At 46.1% G+C, this 22090-nt stretch overlaps 2 protein-coding genes across 5 annotated transcripts in view; one reads left to right on the plus strand and one right to left on the minus strand.

The window, feature by feature from the left end:
* NAT10 (N-acetyltransferase 10) overlaps positions 1–6465 on the plus strand; it is a 42815-nt gene extending 36350 nt beyond the window's left edge. For 2 of the 3 annotated variants that reach the window (XM_067557540.1, XM_067557542.1), the window contains 2 exons: positions 2173–2256; positions 3523–6465. In XM_067557540.1, coding sequence (XP_067413641.1) covers positions 2173–2256; positions 3523–3619 — 181 coding nt within the window. In that variant the 3' untranslated portion in view covers positions 3620–6465. Of the gene's footprint in view, positions 1–138; positions 449–2172; positions 2257–3522 lie in introns of those variants that run through there. The other variant, XM_067557541.1, reaches the window with a different exon arrangement.
* A 6496-nt stretch (positions 6466–12961) lies between these two features.
* The window catches only part of ABTB2 (ankyrin repeat and BTB domain containing 2), a 195512-nt gene continuing 186383 nt past the window's right edge, over positions 12962–22090 (minus strand). Inside the window, exons 14-17 of one of the 2 annotated variants that reach the window (XM_067557543.1) lie at positions 21447–21537; positions 17480–17548; positions 16115–16228; positions 12962–14821 (exon numbers count right to left, since the gene is read on the minus strand). In XM_067557543.1, coding sequence (XP_067413644.1) covers positions 14624–14821; positions 16115–16228; positions 17480–17548; positions 21447–21537 — 472 coding nt within the window. In that variant the 3' untranslated portion in view covers positions 12962–14623. Of the gene's footprint in view, positions 14822–16114; positions 16229–17479; positions 17549–19769; positions 20769–21446; positions 21538–22090 lie in introns of those variants that run through there. The other variant, XM_067557544.1, reaches the window with a different exon arrangement.

A 22090-nucleotide genomic window follows, 5' to 3' on the forward strand; every position in this document is an offset into this window, starting at 1 on the left:
CCAAGCTATTCTCGGCTTCAGTGAAAACAGTAATAGAGAAGTATCCTTGTCAGCACTGACTTAATCATTCCTTTTTTACTTTTTTCATTTAATAACTGGCACATTAAACGTAATGTTGCCTGAAATGTCTTGTATTAGGTCTCCCTTTGCACAGCTGCTTGTTAATTACTGTGGAGCTAGTCAACTTGAAGTCTACTGAGCTGCTGAAGCTGCAAGTCACGAAAAACTCCAGCAGATGTTTCTTCCTTTTGAGCTAACAAAAACCCGTCCTTCCCTTTATCCTGCAAAAAACTGTTTATTTGTTCAAAGAATATTGTTGTAGAAGTGTCTTCTATTGTGGCACTAAACCAGCAAAGCAAACGCTAACAAATCTGTGAAGAATAAAAGCTTCTTAAAATCTCTGGTTCTTCTTTGAGTGGTGTCCCTATGGGTGCTTCACTCCAGGTGTTTGGCACTTCCCAGCGTCCCACATTGGAAATTTCTGTCAGCAGTGCCCGTCTGGGTCGCGCCTGCACAGCTTTTCTCGTTTAAACTAGGGAGAGGGTAAATAAGTAATAACTGATTAAACTAGTACAAAATAATGCTAAATCTACACTATCTGTACACGAAAACGAGCTGTGAAGAAAACTGCTGCGGGCTTCATCTCAGAACATGAACGGCTGAGAAGGAAGTGAGGGGGTTGCTCTCGCGGCTTGAGGCACCAATGGTGCTGTGAGATGGGCTGCACATGCGTGACCCAGATGGACATCTCCAATCCAGGATGTGCCAGCACCTGGAGTGGAGCACTCACAGGGGGGCACATCTCAAAGAACTTCAGTTACTGCACAAACCTTCTCTTACGTTGTTTGCCTGGTGTGACAGACATGGACATGTGTGATTATTTCAAATTACTTTCATTTCTCTTCTTTCTCTTTCATTTTTCTTTCTTTCATTTCTCTTATTTCAAACTACTTTCATTTCTCTTCTTAGCCCAGTGTGGTTTGCTGCTTTTCCTTTAGATCATTGTAACCTCACCACACCTCACTCTGGAAAAATGAGCCTTATTTAATTTTTTTTAGACAGATTATAGAGAACTAGTAGAGAAGGGAGAGCTGTAAAGGCTTTGTCCAGTGTTAATATAAGATTGAACAGAGGCTAACTTCTGTATTGAGACCTCAAGGATTTGGGATAGAAGGGAATGACCACTCTAATTCTGCTGTGTAGTCCCTTTAGTTAAAACTGCATGCTGTGTCTAAGGCACTTGGATACCATGGGGAGAAGCACAGGACGAGACCCTAAACTGACCAGAATTCGTCTTTCTGGCCTTCCTGCTCAAAGGAAACGTTCAAGCTACCTGGTCACTTTCCTTTAGGTTCCCCGGGTGCTGGTGTTCAATCAGACTCCGAGTCATTAGCAGCGGAATGGCTGCAACATCCCAGACCATCTCTCCAATGGAACCTCCCCTGGGTGTGGCATTGATCTAGGAGTTACCCTTAGTTAACTAACTTCCCACGTTGAATACTTGCTGCGTGCATCCTTTACTTTGCTGCGTGCTGCTACTTTACTTTAAAAAGAAAAACCCACAATCCTTTAAATGGGAACTATAGATTGGATGGATGTCTTCAGTAGTGAATAGAGGTCTGGTGACGGCTGCCAGATTGAAAGCCATGTAGACTGAAGACCTCTATCCTTGGAAGAGTTCACAACCTGGGCAAGTGCAATGCAGGTCTCCTCTATGCAAGGGAAAACCATTGTGGTCTTGACCCTCCACTGGAAGGGCGGCATGTGAGCATGTGTGTCTGCCGTCGTTCAGTTCTCTGCCTCTGATGGGGCTGCCATAAAAGAGCAATTTGGTAATGTTCATAATATGGGTAGCTAAAAGAATCCGCTTGCTTCACACCTGTTACTGAACAGCTTTTGGATGATAAGTTCTTGGTCAGCACTGGCCTCGTTTAGATTCAGACCACTGATTGTAGTCATGAAAGGCTGTAAACTGCATTACAGATCCCCCGAGCCACCCGATTCTGCTTTGAACCATCTCTTTATTTCTGAAAGTTTCTCTTCTCTTAGAATGCTGACACAAGCCCTGGTTGGGTAGGAGTTTTGTGGACAGAAGCATAATTAACCTTAATTATTCTCCTTTGAACAGACTTTCACTTTGATTTGGTTTTGTTTTCTCCACCTCTCACCTAGATATATAATCCGTGGCGATGATGAAGAATGGAATGAAGTGCTGACAAAAGCAGGACAGAATGCTTCCATTGTCAGCCTGAAAAGGTTGGGCAATTAAAAAAAAAAAAAAAAAAAATCCATGCACCTTTCTTCATTGGAACCTGTCCTTCACAGTTTGTTTTATTGTAATGCATATACGTAGAGTGAAAATGAGAAGTTAAATGCATGGGAATTGTATGTCTTGCTGCTCTAGGTAAATTCCTAATGGGGATCTGGAGAGGGTAACTAGCAAGCAGGCTGGGTTTTTCCTTCAGTGGAGAAAATAAGGCTGTAGTGTGGCTTTGGAAAACAGTCCTTCCTTTCTGTAACTTGATCCCAACTCGGCTTTTATTAACCAGTGCAGTAGATCTCTCTCAATCCTGACTTCCCTTATTTTTCACCTAATTTGTCCTGATCCTCCTTTAGTGGGGGGTAATTCTTTTAAAAAGTTACTCTTATTCCATTTTAGTCTCTTCTGCTCTAGAGGCAGCTGACACCACTGGAACCTTGTGGAAATTCATCCCCTCAATTTAGGGCCTAATCCTATAAGATGCTGAGTTACCCTCATCTTCCTGTGACTTTTTTCAGAGCAGGTGGTTCAGCAACTCATGGGGTCAGGTTCTTAGTTGAAAATGTTAGACTCCCTAACATGGTTTTCATCCGTCTTCCTTCTTTCAGTTCTCTCACAGGTCAGCATGGAGTCTTTCCGGATCTGTGCCCCTGGGGATTTATGGGATGGCGCTTTCATTTATGGTTTTTTTATGTCTAAGGGCAGAAGTAACTGTTGCTCATCTTGCATCTTTATTCTGCGTGTTATGCACACGCATTGCTTCTGTGAATGCTGGGAGCAGTGAATGAGTCCCTAGACATCTTAAAAAAATATATAAAAGGACCTTTAAAATGTCTTTGAAATTGGCGATTCTACAGATTTGTCACATTTGATCCATCCATGCCCAGCCGAAGCCCAGTGCAGGGCTGTTGTTTGTGTCCCTATGTTTTCAAGCAGCTAGTGATTTTAGGGTGCTCCAATTTCTTTTCCCAACTTGAGATACCTTTAAGGGGCTTGACTTTAAGAAGGTTCCTAAGCACCAATCCTTCGAAAATTAGGCTCCTTTAAGGTGATTCAAAATTACAAGACACCAGAAAATCTAGACCCAGTTCCTGAGTGCTTTCATTAGTCCTGCTGTAAATGCTTTCATTTCTCTTCCCCCATACGCTTTTCTTTGGAGGCTTGGCACCCAAGGTTTCTGTGGAGGCCTCTCCCCTGTGCAGCAGATGTTCTCCTGTTGAATCGGAATTCTCTTTAACAAACGTTTTGTTTCCGTTTCTCAGTGAAAAGAAGAGAAAACTAGAAGTGGAAAAAGGACCAAAACAACAAAAGAAATTTAAGAAGAACAAAGATCCAAAGCAGAAGTGGAAAAAAAGATAATGGATTTGAATAACCAGAGCGAGCTCCTGTCTAGGGAGCCCCATCACCTTTCTAAAGCAAGGACTTCCCTTGAAGAAGCAATGACTGGAAGGGAAGAGCTTACAGGCCTTTTTAAAGAACACACATTAAGGAAAATGCAGTGACATCGCATGAGACAGTGCCCATAGGGATTTTTATACTGTGCACTTGGACAGCCTGGTTTAATTAAAGGCACAACACAACAAACTAGAATATTACAAGGGAGCCCAAATGGCTTGGGAATGTCAGTTCCCATGGCTAATCAATCTATAAACCACTTTCCCTCATCTTAGGGTTGGCATTTTAAATTTTTTTTATTTTGCGAGGCCTAGTGGAGCACTGTCTTTTATTTGCCTTCCTATGTGGTGTGGCATACTAGTGTTTTAATACACCTTAGTGTGGTTAAGTACTGGTCCTTGTCTGGATGAGCTTTCCTTTATGAATGACACCATGTTCAAGCTGCATAATGTCTGCTTTCAAATTGAGCCAGGGCTCCGTTCTCTGGGTGGGGCCTTGTCAGACATTGAGCACCAGCCATGGGCTCAGTGGCATATAAAAGTGGCCACAGTCCTTGGCCCAAGGAGTTTGCAGTGTGTGTTTATATATATTTCTGTTTGGAAAACACAGCCCCAAAGCCACATCTCTTGTTTACAGTTCTCCAGAGGGTACAGCTAGTAAGGCCACCTCTTTGATTCATAGCTTATAGGCCCCCTTATCTCTCAGGTGGCTTAGTGGTTTGCTCTTCCCTGTGATATGCCTGGTAGACAGTCCTAATGCTTCCTTATTCCCTAAGCTTCTTGTGAGGAATAGAGAATGCCCTGTTGGCTCCTCGGTGCCCGGTGTCCTATCGCTGTCTGCATGGCTTCTTGTCATTTGGAAATCGTGCAGAGGTTGCCATAAAATCAGTGTAGGCTCCACTGCCAGGAAACCAGCTTCCTTGCCTACACTAGCTTCTCCTTAAGCGCCAGGGCTGTCCAAACAGACTCAACAATCTGCTCATGAGGAAGTAGGTCTCTGCTTACCTGTGGTTCCCCTTTGCTTTTGGACCACGTCTGTATTGCCCAGGTGCATGTCCTCTTTTGCTGGAGGCTTTCTGTGATGGAGCTGCTCTCTTCTGTGCCTATCAGACTCCAGTAAGTGGGGCAGATCTTAGCTCTTGGGGAACTGCAGACAAATGCAGCAGCTGAAGTTGGACTTTTCCTCTTACTCCTGCTGTCCACAGAATAAGGGTTCCTAGTTCACTGACCCCCCCGCCCCCCATTCTGCAGCCAGCTCCCCACTTTGCTTCTCTCACTCATTCCCTCCCCTGCATGTATTTTTCACCCATCTTCTTTACTTCTGCTTCCCAGCCCAAGGACTAGGAGCTGCTAATGGAGAAGTAAGCTGTATTGAGAGCACTCTGCTATAGACCAGTGAGAGTTACAAACAGCTGTAAATCCTGACTTGCCCTCACCCCCTGCTGCTTGAAAACTTCACTGATCCTAGAGTCCCTCCTACCTCCACATGAAACCCTTAAATAAAAAGTTTTCTCCAGATATCTCCACCTGACCATGTGCCAATTTCCTCCCCAATAAGCTATTTTAATTTGTGAGACCTGTTAACTAGAAGGAAAGGCTAGTGCAACACTGCTTGTGCTTCCCTTTCGTTAACGAATCAATTGGAAAGAATGCTCTGCAACAACATCCACCTTACAATATATCGGTAGTGGGGTGTCCTGAAGATTTCATTTATACCCCACCCCAAATACATAGAAAAACTGCTCCATCAATTAGCAGAATACGGTGCTACCATCCAGGAGGCGGGAGTTGAGTGCTGGACTTTGGTTATCATCTTCTGGGTCTAAGGGAGTGGAGTACTCTGCTGTGCTCCAGGGTTCCATGTGGCTGACTCAGGATTATTGATGCCAGAAAGTGCTTGATCTCATTGGTTTGAGGGATAGTTACTGCAATGCAGGACTTTGCAAGGTATGTCAAGGGTAAATTGCATCCTTTAGGCTTTGGGTGAGGCTAGGAGGAGTCTGCTGGGAAGGGTGAGTGGGGAGTTAGTGTTAAATGATTGGTGTGGAATTGTGAATGATTTCACTGGTGCCTCTGCTTTTTTTCTTGCTTGCTCCACTGAAAGTGACAGAAATCCAGCAATGTGCTCTGATTGCCCACAAATGACAGCAAAAGGTGTTTGAGGTATAGATCCCTGTGTGGTCCTGGCAGGACACTTCAGCAAACCTGGAAATAAGCAGCAGTTTTAAATTATTTCAGGATAAGCCCTTTAACCTGTGCAGATTATTAGGATTATTCACACAGCAGTTGGTGTTTACCCTGTGATGGGGTGTTCACTCCATACAAAGCAGAGCAGGTTACATTAGGTTGATTAACTTGAAAGGCGGCTGCACCTGATGGAGAGCCAGGGCTTGAGAGGCTGATTGATGATGAAGCCCAGCTGAGGGGGGGGGAAGCAGGCTGCAGCCACTCCCTGGGATAAGGGAGGTGTGTTTGGGTCTGCAGAGTTAAGTAGTCAGCAGTGACTCCCTGGGAGGAGGGAGTTTGGGCTGGTAACCCGGGGGGCCAGAAGATGTAGGAAGGAGTCAAGGGAAAGAGCAACAGGATCGGGGAGAAAGCAGACCACAGTTATAGGGGCCCTGGACTGGAACCCAGAGCAAAGGGGCAAGCCTGTGTTTCCCTACCAGCCCCTGGGAAAGTGGCCTAGACTGGGCAGCGGAGCTGAAGACTGCCTGGGACAGTTGTCCAATGGGACTTTGCTAACCTCGGAAGTGGAGGCCTATAGTGACCTGGCCGGAGGGCCAAACCAAGAAAAGAGCATCCTGAGTTGCGCAGAGAGAGGTGTGTGGCAGGGCATGGAAATGAGCAGCTAGAAGGACATGCCCTTGAGGTGAGTGGACCCTGTGACATATCTTGAATGTCTTGCTGGCCATTATACTAGAGTACTGAGAGGCTTTTCCGATTGCACATCACTGCTCAAAGTTTTAATTGAAATTCCCTCTCCCACTTCTTAAAATGTAGAACTTGTGAAAACCATCGAGCCTGTTGCAGGAATCGTTAAACTCCAGTCCTGCTAATAGGTTTCAGAGCTGTCCAGTTTAAGATGAAATTAGCTAAAGTGGGCCCTATAACAGTCATGTCTCCCGGACACCAGCTTGTGTTTAAGGCAAGGCTAATGGGCAACTGGTTGTGGGGAAGTTGATATTTATTTCCAAGACTAAAAACACTTCAGGTGTGTCTTACAAATTGTATGGCTTTGTCTCTCTTTGTCTGCCTCTGTTTGTAAAGAACGTACTACAGCTAAGCCTTGAGCCTGCTTGGGGCCTGTGGCTGCTCCCTTGCTGTAAATGTTACAGGTAGCACGGTCTCATACACAGCATATCAGACTGGGAGTCTGGAGTGCTGGGTTTTATCATCACTCCTACCCTTGACTCCCTATGTATCTTTCGGCAAGGCACGTTAACTTCTCTGCACCTCGGTCTGTTCAGGTGGGGATAATACATGGCCCCAGCACAATTGATGGGCTTAATTAATGTTTGTAAAATGCGTTGTGATCCTCCCTCGGAAGGTGTAATATAATATTCATCAGAAATTCAATGAAAATGCTAAATTATAGTGTCATTTTTTTCAAACAAATGGCTTAATTTTGCTTTATAGCAGTGCTTTGCAGGAGTAATATATGGGCAGCTTCCCCTACCTTGTTTGCAAATATTCTTGAATTCAGACTGTAGTCACAATGTATGAAAAGATCATTTGCCGGGTGACACTTTTTGTGTATGTGAGTGACATACTCTCACTGTGACAGCTGTTACTACCTGTACTGTTCAGGACATGGGTGTGGAAGATGCCTGTGGAGACCCTAAAGTGGATTTTAAACCTGTTTGTATCCTGAGTAGGTAGGAGTAAACTGGATTCTTTAAGCAAACTAGCCAAATGTAACGAGTGGAGCAGTTAACTGCTCTTCATCTGGCTTTCCTCAGCTCTTTCTAGTGTTCTCTGGTTCTAGATTCCTGCTCATCGAATATGCATTTGATACACCATAGTTCCTCTGAGAAATTGGTAAGAGGATCACACTTGTGAGATGTGAACGAGTGACTGCACTAATCAGCTCATGGGATCGATACCATTTTATTTAGTCTGAATATTGACTGGGGTACAGTGTATCCACGTTGGAGCTGTTCCTCTTTCTGTGCATGTGTTCGCCGATAGAGGGGGGCTATGCACACCTAGAAGAATCGGGCATGCAATCCATTTGCTGCATGTGCTTTCTCGCAGAGAGCTATGCCAGCTAAATTGCACCTGCATCTCCAGCACCTTCAGTCCTGACAATTCCTGTAATGCATTTGGTGTTAGGGCTGTCAGACCATGTCTCTATAATATACAGTTAAAGCCTCAGGGCCAGTCTTCCTATGGTTCAAAGCCTTCTGGTGCCTTCGCCCTGCATGTAGACATAGGAGCTGAGTTGTTGCGGTAGATGACTCTCTCCTCCCTCCCCTGCATGCAGCAGGGACCCTGTCAGCCTGTGATGAGCCAGTGCTCTGGCTAATTGGAAGGAAATGGCAAAGCCATGTATGAACTGAGCAGCTCTCTCGGCAGGAGGTGGATAGGCATGACCTAGTTGTCAGTGGAATCAGCCTGTCTTCTTGGAGACCCGTGAGCTGTTTTGACAGCTGGAGTGACCTAGCTGACCTCTAGGAAAGATAGGTTTCCTCCTCCCCACCCAGCTATCTGGTGCTGCTGTTGTGACTGGAGGCTTGGGGGAGGGGAGGTTGGGATCTGCCGGGGTGCTCCTTTGGCCTGTTCTGCAGCTACAGGCGGTGAGTCCCCAATGTGAACGAGGTGCTAGAGTCAGAGCCCCTCCGGCTCTAACAGCACTGCATACGGGAAGGAGGCAAAGCATCTTTATTCTGCTCTGTAGAGGATTTTATACCCCACTCATCCCTGTAGTACCTTTGTGCCTGCAGATCTATTGCACCTTGTTCTCTCATCCTAGGGCTGGGCATTTTGACTGGTCCAAAGTAATTGGTTGGTCGGAGTGGTTAAATATTTGGAGCACTCCTTCATTAGAACAGTAACAGAAAAGAGTAATGCTTCATGGTCTCCATTTGGCTTAGCCTTAGATGCACACCCGGGCCTAATTGCGAAACACAAGTTACTTCACTGACTTATTTTTAGCTGAGAAGAATGCACAACAATGAACTGAAGTTCTAAGAAACACACACAGCCCCGTGATGCAATCAAATGCTGCACTGCTGCCTACAGCCGGGAGTTCTTGCTGGAAGAGCTGAGGATCTCTGACCAGTCGATTGCCCAGAGGGGGCAGCGTGTGCACTGGGCTGCCTTGATTTGGTAGTATGTGGGTTTTTGCCGTGTTGATGATTAGAGCAGGCAAGGTAAAAGAAATACAGTGGTGAGATTTGTTGGTCCTTAATCCTCTCCTATTCAGATCGGGAGGAGTTCTGTGCTGCTTCCACTAGGTTTTGTGATAGTGTGTCCTTAGGGTCCCCAGACATCTAGCCTGCATGATCATAGGGCTGTGTCTGTGCCGGTGACATGCCAACACTCGTTCCCCACAAGACACGTGTAGCTGGAAACTACCTTATGGTGAGAGCAGTGCTGTGGAGGCAGGGGCCAGAGACTGGCAGTTCACACACAAGGGCCTCGTGTGGCTCAGAGCCAAGCTGAGGTGACAGTTCAGAGGTGTAAATTCCTTCCGCTGGCTGGGCTGTGCAAGCCCCCCCAGGAGACTGAGCGAGGCAAGGTGAGAATTTCACTGTAATAGCCTGCCGTGCCTGCTGAGTGCAGAGGGCTGTGATTGCTCTGTAAATGAGGCCAGCACTCTAGCTGAGGGGCTGTAAATGGGTTTAATAGTATGTGGTCAATACCAGCCCAGAGGTGGCCTGAATGATAATGACTGTAGGGGGAAGGGTGGGGGAGAGTACCTTGTTCTGAAATCCACATTCACAGGCCAGTTTTGGAAACAATCCCTGTCTGAACAGGCTGCATAAAATCCCTGCATCCTCCTCTGTTAAATGTGAAATATAAGACCACGCTCTCTGGATTGGCCCTGTCTCAACATTTTGCCTTCCGTGGCTGTTCTAGTGTAGGAGATGGGCATTAAGGGGCGTGCTTGAGAGCCAACAGGGCCCCAGAGAGCCCAGCTGAGCATCTTAGCTTTGGCTGATGTTACAGGGCCAGTCTTGTGCGGAGGGGTTATGTTATGTTATGACTAAATGCAGCACGGATGTATCCCCAACATAAGGCAACTCACCCCTCTGCCCCAAGTGGGGGAAAACAGTGCGTCTCCTCACCCAGCCAGACTCTCGCCTAGCTGGTCCTTCACCTGAATTGAAGGACTGATTCTAGGTTTGTCACTGTTTCCCTGGGGCACTAGTCCCCTCAGAGGACTGGGATGCAATTTTCTGGAATTTTGCCTTAAATGACTATATCTTAGAGGAGAAATATGGAATCCATCTTATTACAAAGATACGATTGCTCTCTCTAAATATATCAGAGGGATAAGTACCAGGGAGGGAGAGGAATTATTTAAGTTCAGCACCAATGTGGACACAAGAACAAATGGATATAAACCGGCCATCAGGAAGTTTAGACTTGAAATGAGACCGAAGTTTCTTACCATCAGAGGAGTGAAGTTCTGGAACAGCCTTCCAAGGGTAGCAGTGGGGGCAAAAAAACCTAGCTGGCTTCAAGACTCAGCTTGATAAGTTTATGGAGGGGATGGTATGATGGGACAGCCTGATTTGGCAATTAACTGATCTTTGACTGCTAGCGGTAAATATGCCCCATGGCCTGTGAGGAGATGTTAGATGTGGTGTGGTCTAAGTTACTACCCAATTCTTTCTGGGTGTCTGACTGGTGAGTCTTGCCCACATGCTCCGGGTTTAGCTGATTGCTATATTTGGGGGTGGGAAATAATTTTTTCCCCCAGGGCAGATTGGCAGAGGCCCTCGGGGTTTTTCGCCTTCCTCTGCAGCATGGGGCACGGTCACTTGCCAGTGGATCCTTTTGTACCTTGAAGTCTTTAAACCATGATTTGAGGACTTCAATAACGCAGTCATAGGTCAGGGATCTATTACAGGAGTGGGTGGGTGAGGTTCTGTGGCCTGCATTGTGCAGGAGGTCAGACTAGATGACCATGTTGGTCCCTTCTGACCTTAAAGTCTGTGAGTGTAAAGCCTTCAGCTCATAGGGGCAAATCCCCTTGATCCTACTGCATAACAGCTCTCCAAAAAAGCTCCTAACGGGTGGTTCTACATAAGCAAATGAGGAAAGCAGCACATAAAGAGCCTGAACTAGGCACATTCCATTTTGTTAGCACTAGGACAGCTTGTGCCATGGCAACTGGGGTATTTCATCTTTGCTGTGCAAAGGTTTACTCTAACGTTTACCATAATCTTTACTGTAGCCTGGAGAAAGCAGGCCTTGAGTGTCTCCAAGCCCCTGAAGCTCAGCAACTATGTTCATGGGCAAAGAACATGCCAATGAGATAAAGTATTCTCCTGTATATTTCCACTGAAGTTTTGTGCTGCTCCAGAGGTGCCCAAACTTTGCCCTGGTAACTTGCCAGCAGCCCAAGCAACCTCCTGAGGTAATACCTGCCTTTATTTATTCCATTTATTTGAATAAAAAGTGCTCCTCCTCCACTGGGAAATTGGTCCGAGTTTTTTGTTTATGTCCCATGATTCCTGAGAGCCGGTCTGGTTTATATGGGTAAATTTCCAGGCAGCCCAATGGCACAGAGCCAGCAAGCAAGAGAGAACACACCGGTAGGTATCTGTCCCAAGGGAGCACTGTTGATCATGTAAATCAAATGCTAGGAGCAAAAGCCAATTTGTTACCGAACCTGGCTGTGGGTTTGATCGTGCTTCAGAGCTAATGGCCTGGCCCACTCTGCTCAGGGCGGCGAAAGAACTGCGACTGCTGAGGCACAGATGCCCAGCAGCCAAACAGGCCCTCCTGCTTTATGGAAGTTATTCCCCGCTACAATGGGGCTGATAGGATGCAGAGAATTCTAACACTAAGCAGCCTAAGAACTTGGATCCAGATCCTTGAAGCTATTGAAATCCCTGGGGGACCTAGGCACCTAAACATCTGAGTTTTCGTGCCTCTGGGCCTTAGACCTAAGAGGTGATGAGCTTCTGCACCTTCATTGAGTGTGCAGCACCTCTCAGGTCCTAAATCAGTATTGCTGGTGCTGGATGAGGGTGGCTGAGGCAGCAGAAGTAGGATAACTGTACCCATTTTCACCTTTCTGTGCTCGAAATGTTATAAGAGAGGGTGTGGTAAGTGCCCTTCTTATGAGTCCTACAGTTGGCAGGGAAGTAGGCAGAAGCTTGTGTTCTAAGAATTGATTAAAAGAGTTGCATTCGTTAATCGTCAAATGCTGTGTGTAATGAATGGCTTGCCCACTATCTCCTCCTCTGAGTTACTATGGCAATTGCATATATTTAGGTTTCTCAGCCAAACTGGCGCTGTCATCAAACCATTTTCCCTACAGTTGGCCTCTGCTGAGGATTTCCACAGCATTGCTGCCTGGCCTGAGCTCCTTAATAGAGCTCTAAAGAGCTGGCATGGGATAGAAGTAGCTACTGACAAGCCACTGGTAAACGAAAGGTAAACTGCACACTAATGCGTGAATATACAGATTAATGTACAGAACAGTTGTCTTCATTAGTGGAAAAACCTTAACGTGGTAAACATTCCTCTCCTCCCCATCCTAATGTGCTAAAATCCTAGTATGGACAAAGTACATACTTGGCAAGTGTGTTAAACACCTTTTGTCCTGGTGTGTGCTCACCCAAACATGCATGTTCACACACTTATTCAGACACACCCACACAGCAAACTCATCCGAACCCTATGCAGCGCCTTATTAAAATAACTGAGTCAATACACAAACTGTAAATGTTAGTTACATTAACAATCCTGGTACATTTACATACATGACAACATTAATGTACAGTTAAGAGATATTACAGCAATAAAACTGGACCTATGCTTTTTTTACAGCTCGCTGGAGCAGCTCTTTGAAATATTTTCCACGAGCAGGCCTTTTGGGGTATCTTCCAGTGATAAATCTGGAACAGCCTCTGGCTTTCTGAGAATAAATAGGGTTAGTGAAGCTGGGGCTCTAACACAAGTCAGACAAATGGGTGTGCCCAGCCAATTTCCAATTGATAGTTCATCTAGCGGATTATGAGTCCCCGCCTAGCCCTGCTCTCGCCTGTCATACAGTCTGCCTGTGATTTGCAATCCTGTGGGAGCCTTGGGTTTTGGCCAATTAGGCAGAGATGCTGTAATCTTCCCCTCCTCCCCCAAACCTTGACTGTTCTTTTCAGATGAGGCTGGGCTGTGCCTAAACCTTCTCCCATGAGTGTGTTTAGCATTTCATTGTTCAGATTTCTAAGAAATGCCAACTCCACAGTGAAAGCTTTTCTTCCCCCCTGCAACCTAATTTTAGCTAATGCTTTCAGAATGTGCCAGCATAGGACAGCAGGGAATGGTTGTAGGAAGGTTTTCTTTGGCCAATGGTGACAACAGAAGGAGGGGACATCAATCACCTTCTTACAGCTTTGCTTCCAAGCCCTGAGCTTCTATTTAAAAAAAAAAGCGTGATAGAAGTTTCTGCCCCGTGTGAGCCAAGAAAACATGGTGAATCTTCTACACAGGGGTTGAAGTATCTACTTTTAAGTACTGCAACCTAGATAGTTCCTAGACCTAGAGGGCAAAGATAAGTGAATGTGTTCAAGCATTATGCAGTACACCCCCCCCCCTCCCCCAAGTAATGTATAGGAGGAAGTCTCATCTTCATTACATCCATCTCCACAACTAGCGAGAAGGGACTTGCCCTAGACCACAGGTTTGTGTCAGAGCTGGCATTAGAAGGCAGGCCTCCTATACCACACCATTTCCAGCAAGAGCGAGCACAACATCAAGGAATAATGCCTGCTTGGCTTTAAGGGAGTGTAAGTGTTACACAGACTACTAGGACCCAGGCCTCTCAACACCGCAAGGGGTTTTACTGCACCTCCTGCCACAGCATTTTTTTGAAAAGCACTTCCTCTCATTGCATCAGTCACTAATCACCCAGGAGTGCTACACATGCCATTTCCAGCCTGTTAAAGATGGGAGGGCTTGGACACTACAAGACATTGGAGCAAACCTGTACAGTGTAAATAGGGTGAGCTATTTTCTTTCAAATTGGGCCCAAATCATTTAACAGTTGGCCACCACCGAACCTAGACAATTAGATCAAAACTCAGCTAAATTCTCAAACGTAGGTGCTGCTGTAAATAAATCATTGTAGAGACCTATAATGTCCCTCCCTTCCACTCAGCCTTGTGGGGTTACAAAGTATGTCTTAAGGTGCAAAGAATGTATGGGAAATAATGCTAGAGGCTTTTGCAACATGTTAAACTTGGTTATAGCTAAATCGGTAATCTGAGTGTGCTACCTCCTCTACCCATTTAGTCAGCTGACTCTGACTAGGCAGTGGTCCATGGGATTAGAGGACTGTCGACACCCCCTTTTAAAAACGCCACTTGTGTATAGACATCAAGCCGCTGGTGTCTGAAGTGTGTGGATCGATGTGTTGGATTAGCATGTTAGAAACACCCCAGGGTAAGGCCTCACTCTGCATCTGTGCTCTCTAGTGCCCTAGCAGCTTTCGCCTTGTGCTCGTGATCTGCTCTTCGGGCCAGGTTCTTCAGTTGCTGCCTCCGTTTTTCCTCTTGGTGCTGTCCAGGTGTTGCTCTGATGCTGTCCAGCACAGAAGAAAAAAGCCACCTCCCTCCCTTTGTTGTTAGAGTGGCAGCACCCTAACGCTCCCCAGAGAAATCACCGCCCTTAGGGCATCAGCTTGTAGGGACTTTCAGCAGGAGCATAAGATAGACATGGAAGCCCCAGCTGGATAAGGTCCCATGCCAGTGGGGTCTGATGACCTAGTGCCTCTGCTGCTTCCGTGCCCCCCTCACACTCTGGAGGTGATGTAAATGGAATGCAGGCGACTGGCTAATGTTGCTTGCAGGTCCCGCAGAGGGTCCAGACCCTGCACCTTGCTGTTCCTGCCATAAATGAGCTGCCTGAATGAGTCCTGTTCCAGCAGACAGCTCATGTGTTTGAGGAAGAAGCCCTCGCAAAAAGAGGCCAGTTCAGGTGCACTGTGAATCTGTAAAACAGAACAGGATCCATTGACCACCTCTGCCAGCCCTACAGGTTAAAGGACATTTCCCACAGCTATCAGTACTAAGCTTTTCCCTCTGACAGCTTCATCGGGCAGGATGCGGGCAAAACATTAGGGACTGCAAGGGGAGGGAAGGAGTACTTAATGATATTGATCAATCTTAGAGGAAAGGACACCCATGCTCTGATTATCCTCTTCCTCTCCCTTTGTGCGCGCATGCAGCCAGAGGGGCTCATCCGGCTGGGATAGTTTCCAGGTAAAGTACCGTTTCATTTCTAATTCTTATCTTCTGCTGTTAGTTGAGCCACAGGCCAGTGGCCTTAAAAGAAAAGAGCAGCTGGTCGCTGAAATGGCCAAGATACCTGTTTTGTGTGAGCATGGAATCCATGTGTTGCATCATGACAAAACAAGAGAGTCTTGCCAGCTGCTGTGTAATATGAGTGGCCATGGAAATATGGTATGTATGATAGAAGCTCACTCCTAGACAAAGGGGCTAAATGAGATTGGGAAGAGCCATACTCATACCATCCTGTGAGTGCCTCAGATTGTCCCTTTGGCTCTGTAACTCCCAAATAGTCTCCTTTGATTCTCCCAGTAATTATTTACCTAGTTACAATCACTTCAGCAGCAGAGAAGACAAAACTAGAATGGCAGGGAAAGCAATGAATTTTATGCTCAACATTTAGAAACTCCCAAAGGTTTTGGGATCCTGAACGTGAATAGCAATTTTTATAAAAGTTACATAAGGAAACCATTAGAAAATCCATTTTCCCCAAAAAATGGAATTGTTGCCCCTTGGCTGTTGGGAACCCAAACCCAGCAGCCTTAGTTTCCTTTCTCATGCACTAGCTATCACTTTAGTTTCACTGAATGTAAACAATGAAAAGAACTAAACTAAAATAAACTGGAGTATTTAATCTTTAGGAGCCTGCTCTTGCCTCTCTACTACACCCCAGACTCCTGCTGCCTTCCAGGAATGCTGAACTGCTCCTCTATGTTCCTATTGGCAACACAGGTTAGGTCATTTATATTAAATGAGTTTTATGGAGGGTGATAATGCGCCATCCCATTAAAACTAAAGCTGCTGCAATGGCTACAGATTGCTTGCAAAATGAGATTTTTGTCTCCAAATTTAGTGCGGAGGTGGTCCAACCAGGGCATGCCTGCAGCATCTTGTACCATGACTGTTGTCCAAAATACCATACAGCAGCAAGCATGTGAAGTGCATGTGTTCCTAGGAGTCTCAATGTGGTTTAAACAGGACAGCTCAGCCTTTACCTTTGCATATTTATAGATGTTAACAGAGCTCTCCAGAGTGATGGTCCGGGCACATAGGATCTCACAGTGTCGTTGAAGGCCATCCAATTGAAACAGGCTGGCAGCCGACAGCAGCTAGTGGGAAGAGAGAAGTTTTTCAAAATCAAAGTGTGGCTGATTCCTGGGTCAGGCAAAGCCTTATGGAAAGCAAATAAAAAACTCATGACATTCCTTCCTCAAAGGATCTTCTAACTCCTTCTCTCAATGGCTAACCCTTCTGGGAGAGGAGAAAAGCTAATAAAGAAGATGACACCCAGCATCATCATTTTCATTATTCAGCATACAGCACTGAATGAAGGTAGCAAAGGGCTCCCTGCATTATTAAGTTTGTGAACCACTGGGAAAAGTCAGTCAGATAAAAGAGGGACACTTACCACTTCCACTGGCAGCTGATTTCATCTTCCTTTTTGTTTAGATAGCACAGGAGACTGGGTGATTTAGGGAACTGGTGACAGTCTATGAAGTCTTTTAATCTACCCTAGGCTGTGAGTGACCGAATATAATTACTATCTTATGGCCTGTGTCGGTGGCCTCTGTACAGTTCCTAGTGGACAGGCCTCCTCATCACAAGATCCAGCACCACAACTGTCTCCATGGTAGCAATCTCAGCAGCAAGGCCATGGCCACTGAATTATCTTCTCACCTTTTGAAGCAGTACTTTAAAATGGCAGCACTGATGCACACAGGCATGGTTGGTGTTGTACCTGTTCTATGCCCAAATACAAGACATGGCTCCTTGCTGAATTTGCTTAAAACACAGGGACAGTATAAGGAAATCTCTCCCCTCTGCTGTGTTCCATTACACAGTCCACAGAGTCTATTCTCCTAAGGTAGGAAGGCTTCATGTGACCTAATCCCCTTAGCTTTCACAGGCCCCTGCTCCATGGAAGGAGCGATCCAACAAAGCTGTTACTTCTCAGGTTTGTCAACTGCATGCTGCAGAACACTACAAGCTACAAAGAAGATCCCCCTTGTGCTGCATAAGCCAGATGAAGTGGTAACGGCTTCCTATTTCAGATGACACAAACTTCCTGTGCCCCAAACCTATATTTATCTTCCACACTTCCTTATTTTCTCCTAAAAGAAGAGTGTGATTCACAGTATATTTTTTTAAACACACTTTTCTGTGTCCATAAAGCAGCTATGTGAGATGTCGCATAAAAACAGCCGTAGCTGCTCTTATCTCTCCCAGCAGGCACTTGTCAAGCAATATTGACTATGTGCTTTGAAAGTGTCACCTCCTTTCAAAGCCTTTAGCTTCTTTTGGCTTCCACGCCTCATCATCCCCAAGTGCGTTTGGCAGAAAGTGGAAGAAAACATTCTCACCTCTAGGATATCAGCTGTGGGAATTTCCATAGATTCTGTTCCTCCATAATATAAATACTGCATCAGCATCTGAAATGGGAAAAGGGCCAGACCTGAAGCTGGTGTCACTGAGGACGCAGAGGAATTTGAATACCCATGCTGCCCTTCGTAAGCAAACAGAAACTGCAGCTCCAGCTGCCCGGGGGTCTTGATAACAGCTTTGGCATTTTTTAGTGGTCTGGCTGTGCTGCTTTCCAATGCTCATTTCTTTCTCTGGCTTTGAAGAGAAGGGCAGCATCAAGGAATTTAGGCCAAGGTTGACAATGCGTCTCTGAGCAACGGCAAGCTCCCTGTGAAAACCTTGCAGGGGCGCTGGTTTTTGTGAAGCTATGCACTCTAGCCACACCAAGGTGCTGCTAGCAAGTGAAATTGGTGGCAGGCTAGCGGAGTGCATGTGTGACACCCTGCCCTCCCCCTAGAGCTTCCACTGAGCCTCCCCTTAGGGTGACCAGACATCCTGTTTTGGCCAGGACAGTCCCCTTTCTCAGCTCTGTCCCAGCCGTTACTGTTTTGCCAAAACTGGGCATTTGTCCCTGAGTTGTGCTAGCAGCGCTGCCCGCCAATAGCAGCAGAGATGTAATCTTCTCCACTGCTGCAGGCAGGCAGTTCTGCCTTCAGAGCTGTCCCCCTGGGTAAGGCTCTCTGGCTGCAAGGCAAAGCAGTGGCCGCTGCCCAGGGGTCAGCTCTCTTAGGGCAGCCCCGGGACTCCCAGTAATTGAGAGAGAGCTCCTTGGGGAAAGAGCAGGGGATAGGCAGGAAAGTGATTGCACAAATGACACCACCCCCCCCCTCATCAGCCCATCTCTGCTCCCCCTGCGTCAGTCCCTCCCTGCGCACACAGGCTCTTGCTCCCATTAGGAGGAGCTGATACATCTACAGAAAGAAATGCCCCTTGGGAATTGGACCTGGATCAAGTCTCCCAGCCAGGTGGGGAAAGGGTAGACAGGGAAAGAGGAGAGAGAGAGACTGAAAAATGCCTGCAGGGAAAATAACTGGAGAGAGAGATTCCCAGCTCCCAAATCTGCCCAGCTCCGTTTATTGCATCAGCCCTGGGCAGATCCTTCCGGTGCTGCGAGCATGGATTTCCAGGGCCGAGCACATCATAGATCCCCCTTTTTGCCAAGGGGGTTTTCCTTTATGCCAGGCACCTGAATAACTGCATAAAGTTATTGGTGCTTCCCTCCCCCTCCCTTCTTTCAGGGGGACACTGCTGTGATTATTTTCTCTTCTCTAGAGGGCAGGGAGTGCATAATTTATCAGCATGGGGAGGTGGGAACCTCACACTCATGTGCACTGTTAATAACTAACGATGCCATGATTATTATATTATCTTCCTGAGGCCAGTGTTGCCCTGCTGCTGAGCAAGGGGTGGCCTGGGTCTTGTAGGTCAGCTTCCCGTTGAAGGAGAAATCAGTGAATAGTCTAGGTTAAATCTAAATGTGGTTTGCTTTATTTACACAAATATGCCAGTCCTGAAACAGAGGCAAATAGCACACGGACAACCCCGTCCTCCAGAAATCTCAGCACACACTAATGTCTGGGTCTCAGGAAACCACTCTGTGCCAAGAATTGCGCCTCCATCTACGAGAATAAAGCAGTGCAAACCCTGCTGTCTACCACAGCTTCTCTTCCAGGACAGCTGCATCACTGAACTTAAGCATGTCACTGTATCTTCCAAAGACTGAACATTTGCTCGCATGCTAAGAGCCTGTGCAGCAAGCGAGGGCACCTGGTACCTCCCACCATAACAACAATTCCTGATGGAAAGGAGCTGGGAGTTCAGCCTCCAGTGCCTCTTCAGCCTGAGGCTGTGGAGCATATTGTTAGTGAGGGGCTAGGAGACTGGGTAGGGAATGGTACTTGTGATTTCTCAGAGCTCTGTACAGCTCTCAGATGCCCTGGGGGAGGGGCGGGTGTCCTTCCAAAGCCTCTCAGTGATTGAGGATTTAGATCTGGGATCAGTCAGTTTCCTGTTCCCTCCCTGGCAACAAAGAGTGCCAAGGACTGTGAAATAAAGTGAATATGGGCCTCTTTTGAGGCCTTGACTTGAAACAAAAAGCCTCAGTGAGAGAAACGGGTGGAAAAGCTAATACCCTTGCTGTCTCTCCGCCACCTGGCTGGTGGTGTCAGGGATTCTGATGTTACTGCCCTGGTACCCTGGGCTGCATTGCCAATAGTTCAATAGCCTCACCTCCTGACTCTGAGATCAAAAGTGCTCACACCCTGCTTTGCTGCCCTTTTCCCAGCTCATGGCCATTCCTCTTTGCCCTCTGCGCTACTTGGCTCCATTGGCGGTCTGGAGGAACATTGGGTGGGGCAGGGTTCAGGTCAGCCCCATGCATCCCATTTTCATTTTAAGGAAATATGGTTACCCTGCTCCCTATACCACAAGTCCTTCAGCTGGGGGTGAGGGGCCGGGAAAGAGAGGGGCTGTTTGGGTGAAGAGACAGGCATGGCAGCATTTCCTCTCTCACCCTCCCATGCACACCTCTCCCTACTGCTCACCAAAACCATCCCCTTCACACACTCAAGCCCCTTCCCTAGCCCATTATCAGGGAACTGATTTTTTTCTTGAAAACCAAGGTCATCCCATTTATATTGCAGTAGTGCCAAGCGGCCACAGTCAGGGTCCCATGGTTCTAGATGCTGTACAAAACACATAGCAAAACCTGATCTCTGTGCCTGGTGCTGAGCAGAACCCAGGTCTCTTGAATCTCAGTCCAGTGCTCTACCCATTAGGCAAAACGTCTCCCTTAAACAGTAAAAATTATATCACCTTTTCTAGGTAACCTCATGTCCTAAGAATTGCCCCAAAATCTCCCCAGACATCTCCTCTTCCATTTTATTAGAAGGCCACCTTTGTTGCATCAGTCCTTTAGTGGTCACTTCTTATAGCTTTCATTGGATTACTTTTCAATTTACCACCCTGTCCTGAGAGGCAAAATCCTCTCCCTGCCCCCTTTGGTTCTATGACATTGCAAACCCCACAGCCTGAAAATCATGCCTTGGAGCTTCCAGAATCACAAAACCCCACTGATCAAAGACTTTGTTCATGCTATGGTAAAGAGACCTATCTTCATCCACACAACTTTATTCTCTTCAATCATGGACCTGAGCTGTATGGTTTGGATACAGACATTGGAATTGCTTTTCAATTCAAATACAAAACATAGGAAACCCTCTGGAGATAGAGCAGCAGGGATGTTTCTGTGCTCAAATTATTCCCATCGGCTGACCATAGAGAGAGATTCTGCGGGAGAAAGCCAAGATGAGTCCTAAACACTTTAGTGAAACAGTTACAGAATTTCAGCTGTTCTGCACTTTCCAGTTTCCCTATTCTGCACATTTCCTTTCTAATTTGAAATGCAGATCTGGAAAGCTGGAACAATGCCTGACTATTGGATTTCACTGACCTGCTTTTTTAAAAAAAACCCTACCCTCTTTTCATCATGAATGAACGTCCCTTAGGTCACTTAAATATGGAAACAGCAACAAAAGTAAAAGTGGAATTCTCAACTTCAAGTCTTTAAAGGGAGCCCCCTAGACTTCTGATCGTCTGATTTGAATTAATGTGAAGCCTGGCAGTTCTCTGGCTCTTACCAGGCTTATTTTTTTGCTTAACACAGCATGAAAATCGTGCCTGGGAACTTCCAGAACTACAAACAACTACTCCATAAAAGACCTCACTTGTCCTCCTTTCCGAAGGAGATCAGCTGCATTTAAAAAAATCCAATAGTATTCTTTTCCGAGTTCGGCTCAAGCTGACAAGCTTGTATGCAGATCAGAATACACTTAAAAATGCAGACCTGTTTGAATCAGATCAGTTGCTGTTGTTATCTCTGGCATTAATACTTGTAGTCTTTGCTTCGCAGTAAGTATGGGAGGAGATGAACAGTGGTAATAGGGAGGGTGCACATAATTTACATACCTTGAAAATATTGTATTTCATATCACTAATTTCAACAGTCTTACTGCCTTGGCTGTCTAGTTCTGTTCTATTGGTCATCAGTGTCTTAAATCTGGGAAAATGGAGACAAAAAGTTTGTTTCATAGATTTCTGCATTTTTGTGATTCTGCATCATCTCTGCTTGGATTATTTGTCAGTAGGTAAAGGGAAAATGGAGAATCCTGGTCCTAGTGTATTTGCATTTATACTTTATATTTTCCAAACCATAAATATGTTTCCATCATCCTTAACATCAGCTAAAGTGTAAACTTCTGACAGTTCAATGTGTAGACTCCCCAGGAGCGGATAAACCCCCGTGTTAGAGCACCTTAAAACTGGAGTAACTCCACTGAAATCAATGGCATTAGAATCACATAAAAACTGGAGTGACACAGAGGTGAATCAGATCCCTAGAACCATACACGCAGCATTAACATTAGTTTTAAAAGCTAATAACTGATCCTGTAATAGAATCAACTGTTTCTCCATTTGATGAGCAAGGACAAAATACATTGGGGATTCAGTGTATTTTGGAAAAAATCAAAGTACACAGTGCTAAGGAGCCAGATTCTTTATCTCCCTCACTCCTCTTTGCTCCTGTGGTGCAAAAGGGGACAGGATCTGGC

This window comes from Emydura macquarii, unplaced genomic scaffold (genome assembly GCF_026122565.2).
Source record: "Emydura macquarii macquarii isolate MOO-44397 ecotype Brisbane River unplaced genomic scaffold, CSIRO-AGI_Emac_v2 contig_1876, whole genome shotgun sequence".
In the NCBI taxonomy this organism is placed as follows: domain Eukaryota; kingdom Metazoa; phylum Chordata; order Testudines; family Chelidae; genus Emydura; species Emydura macquarii.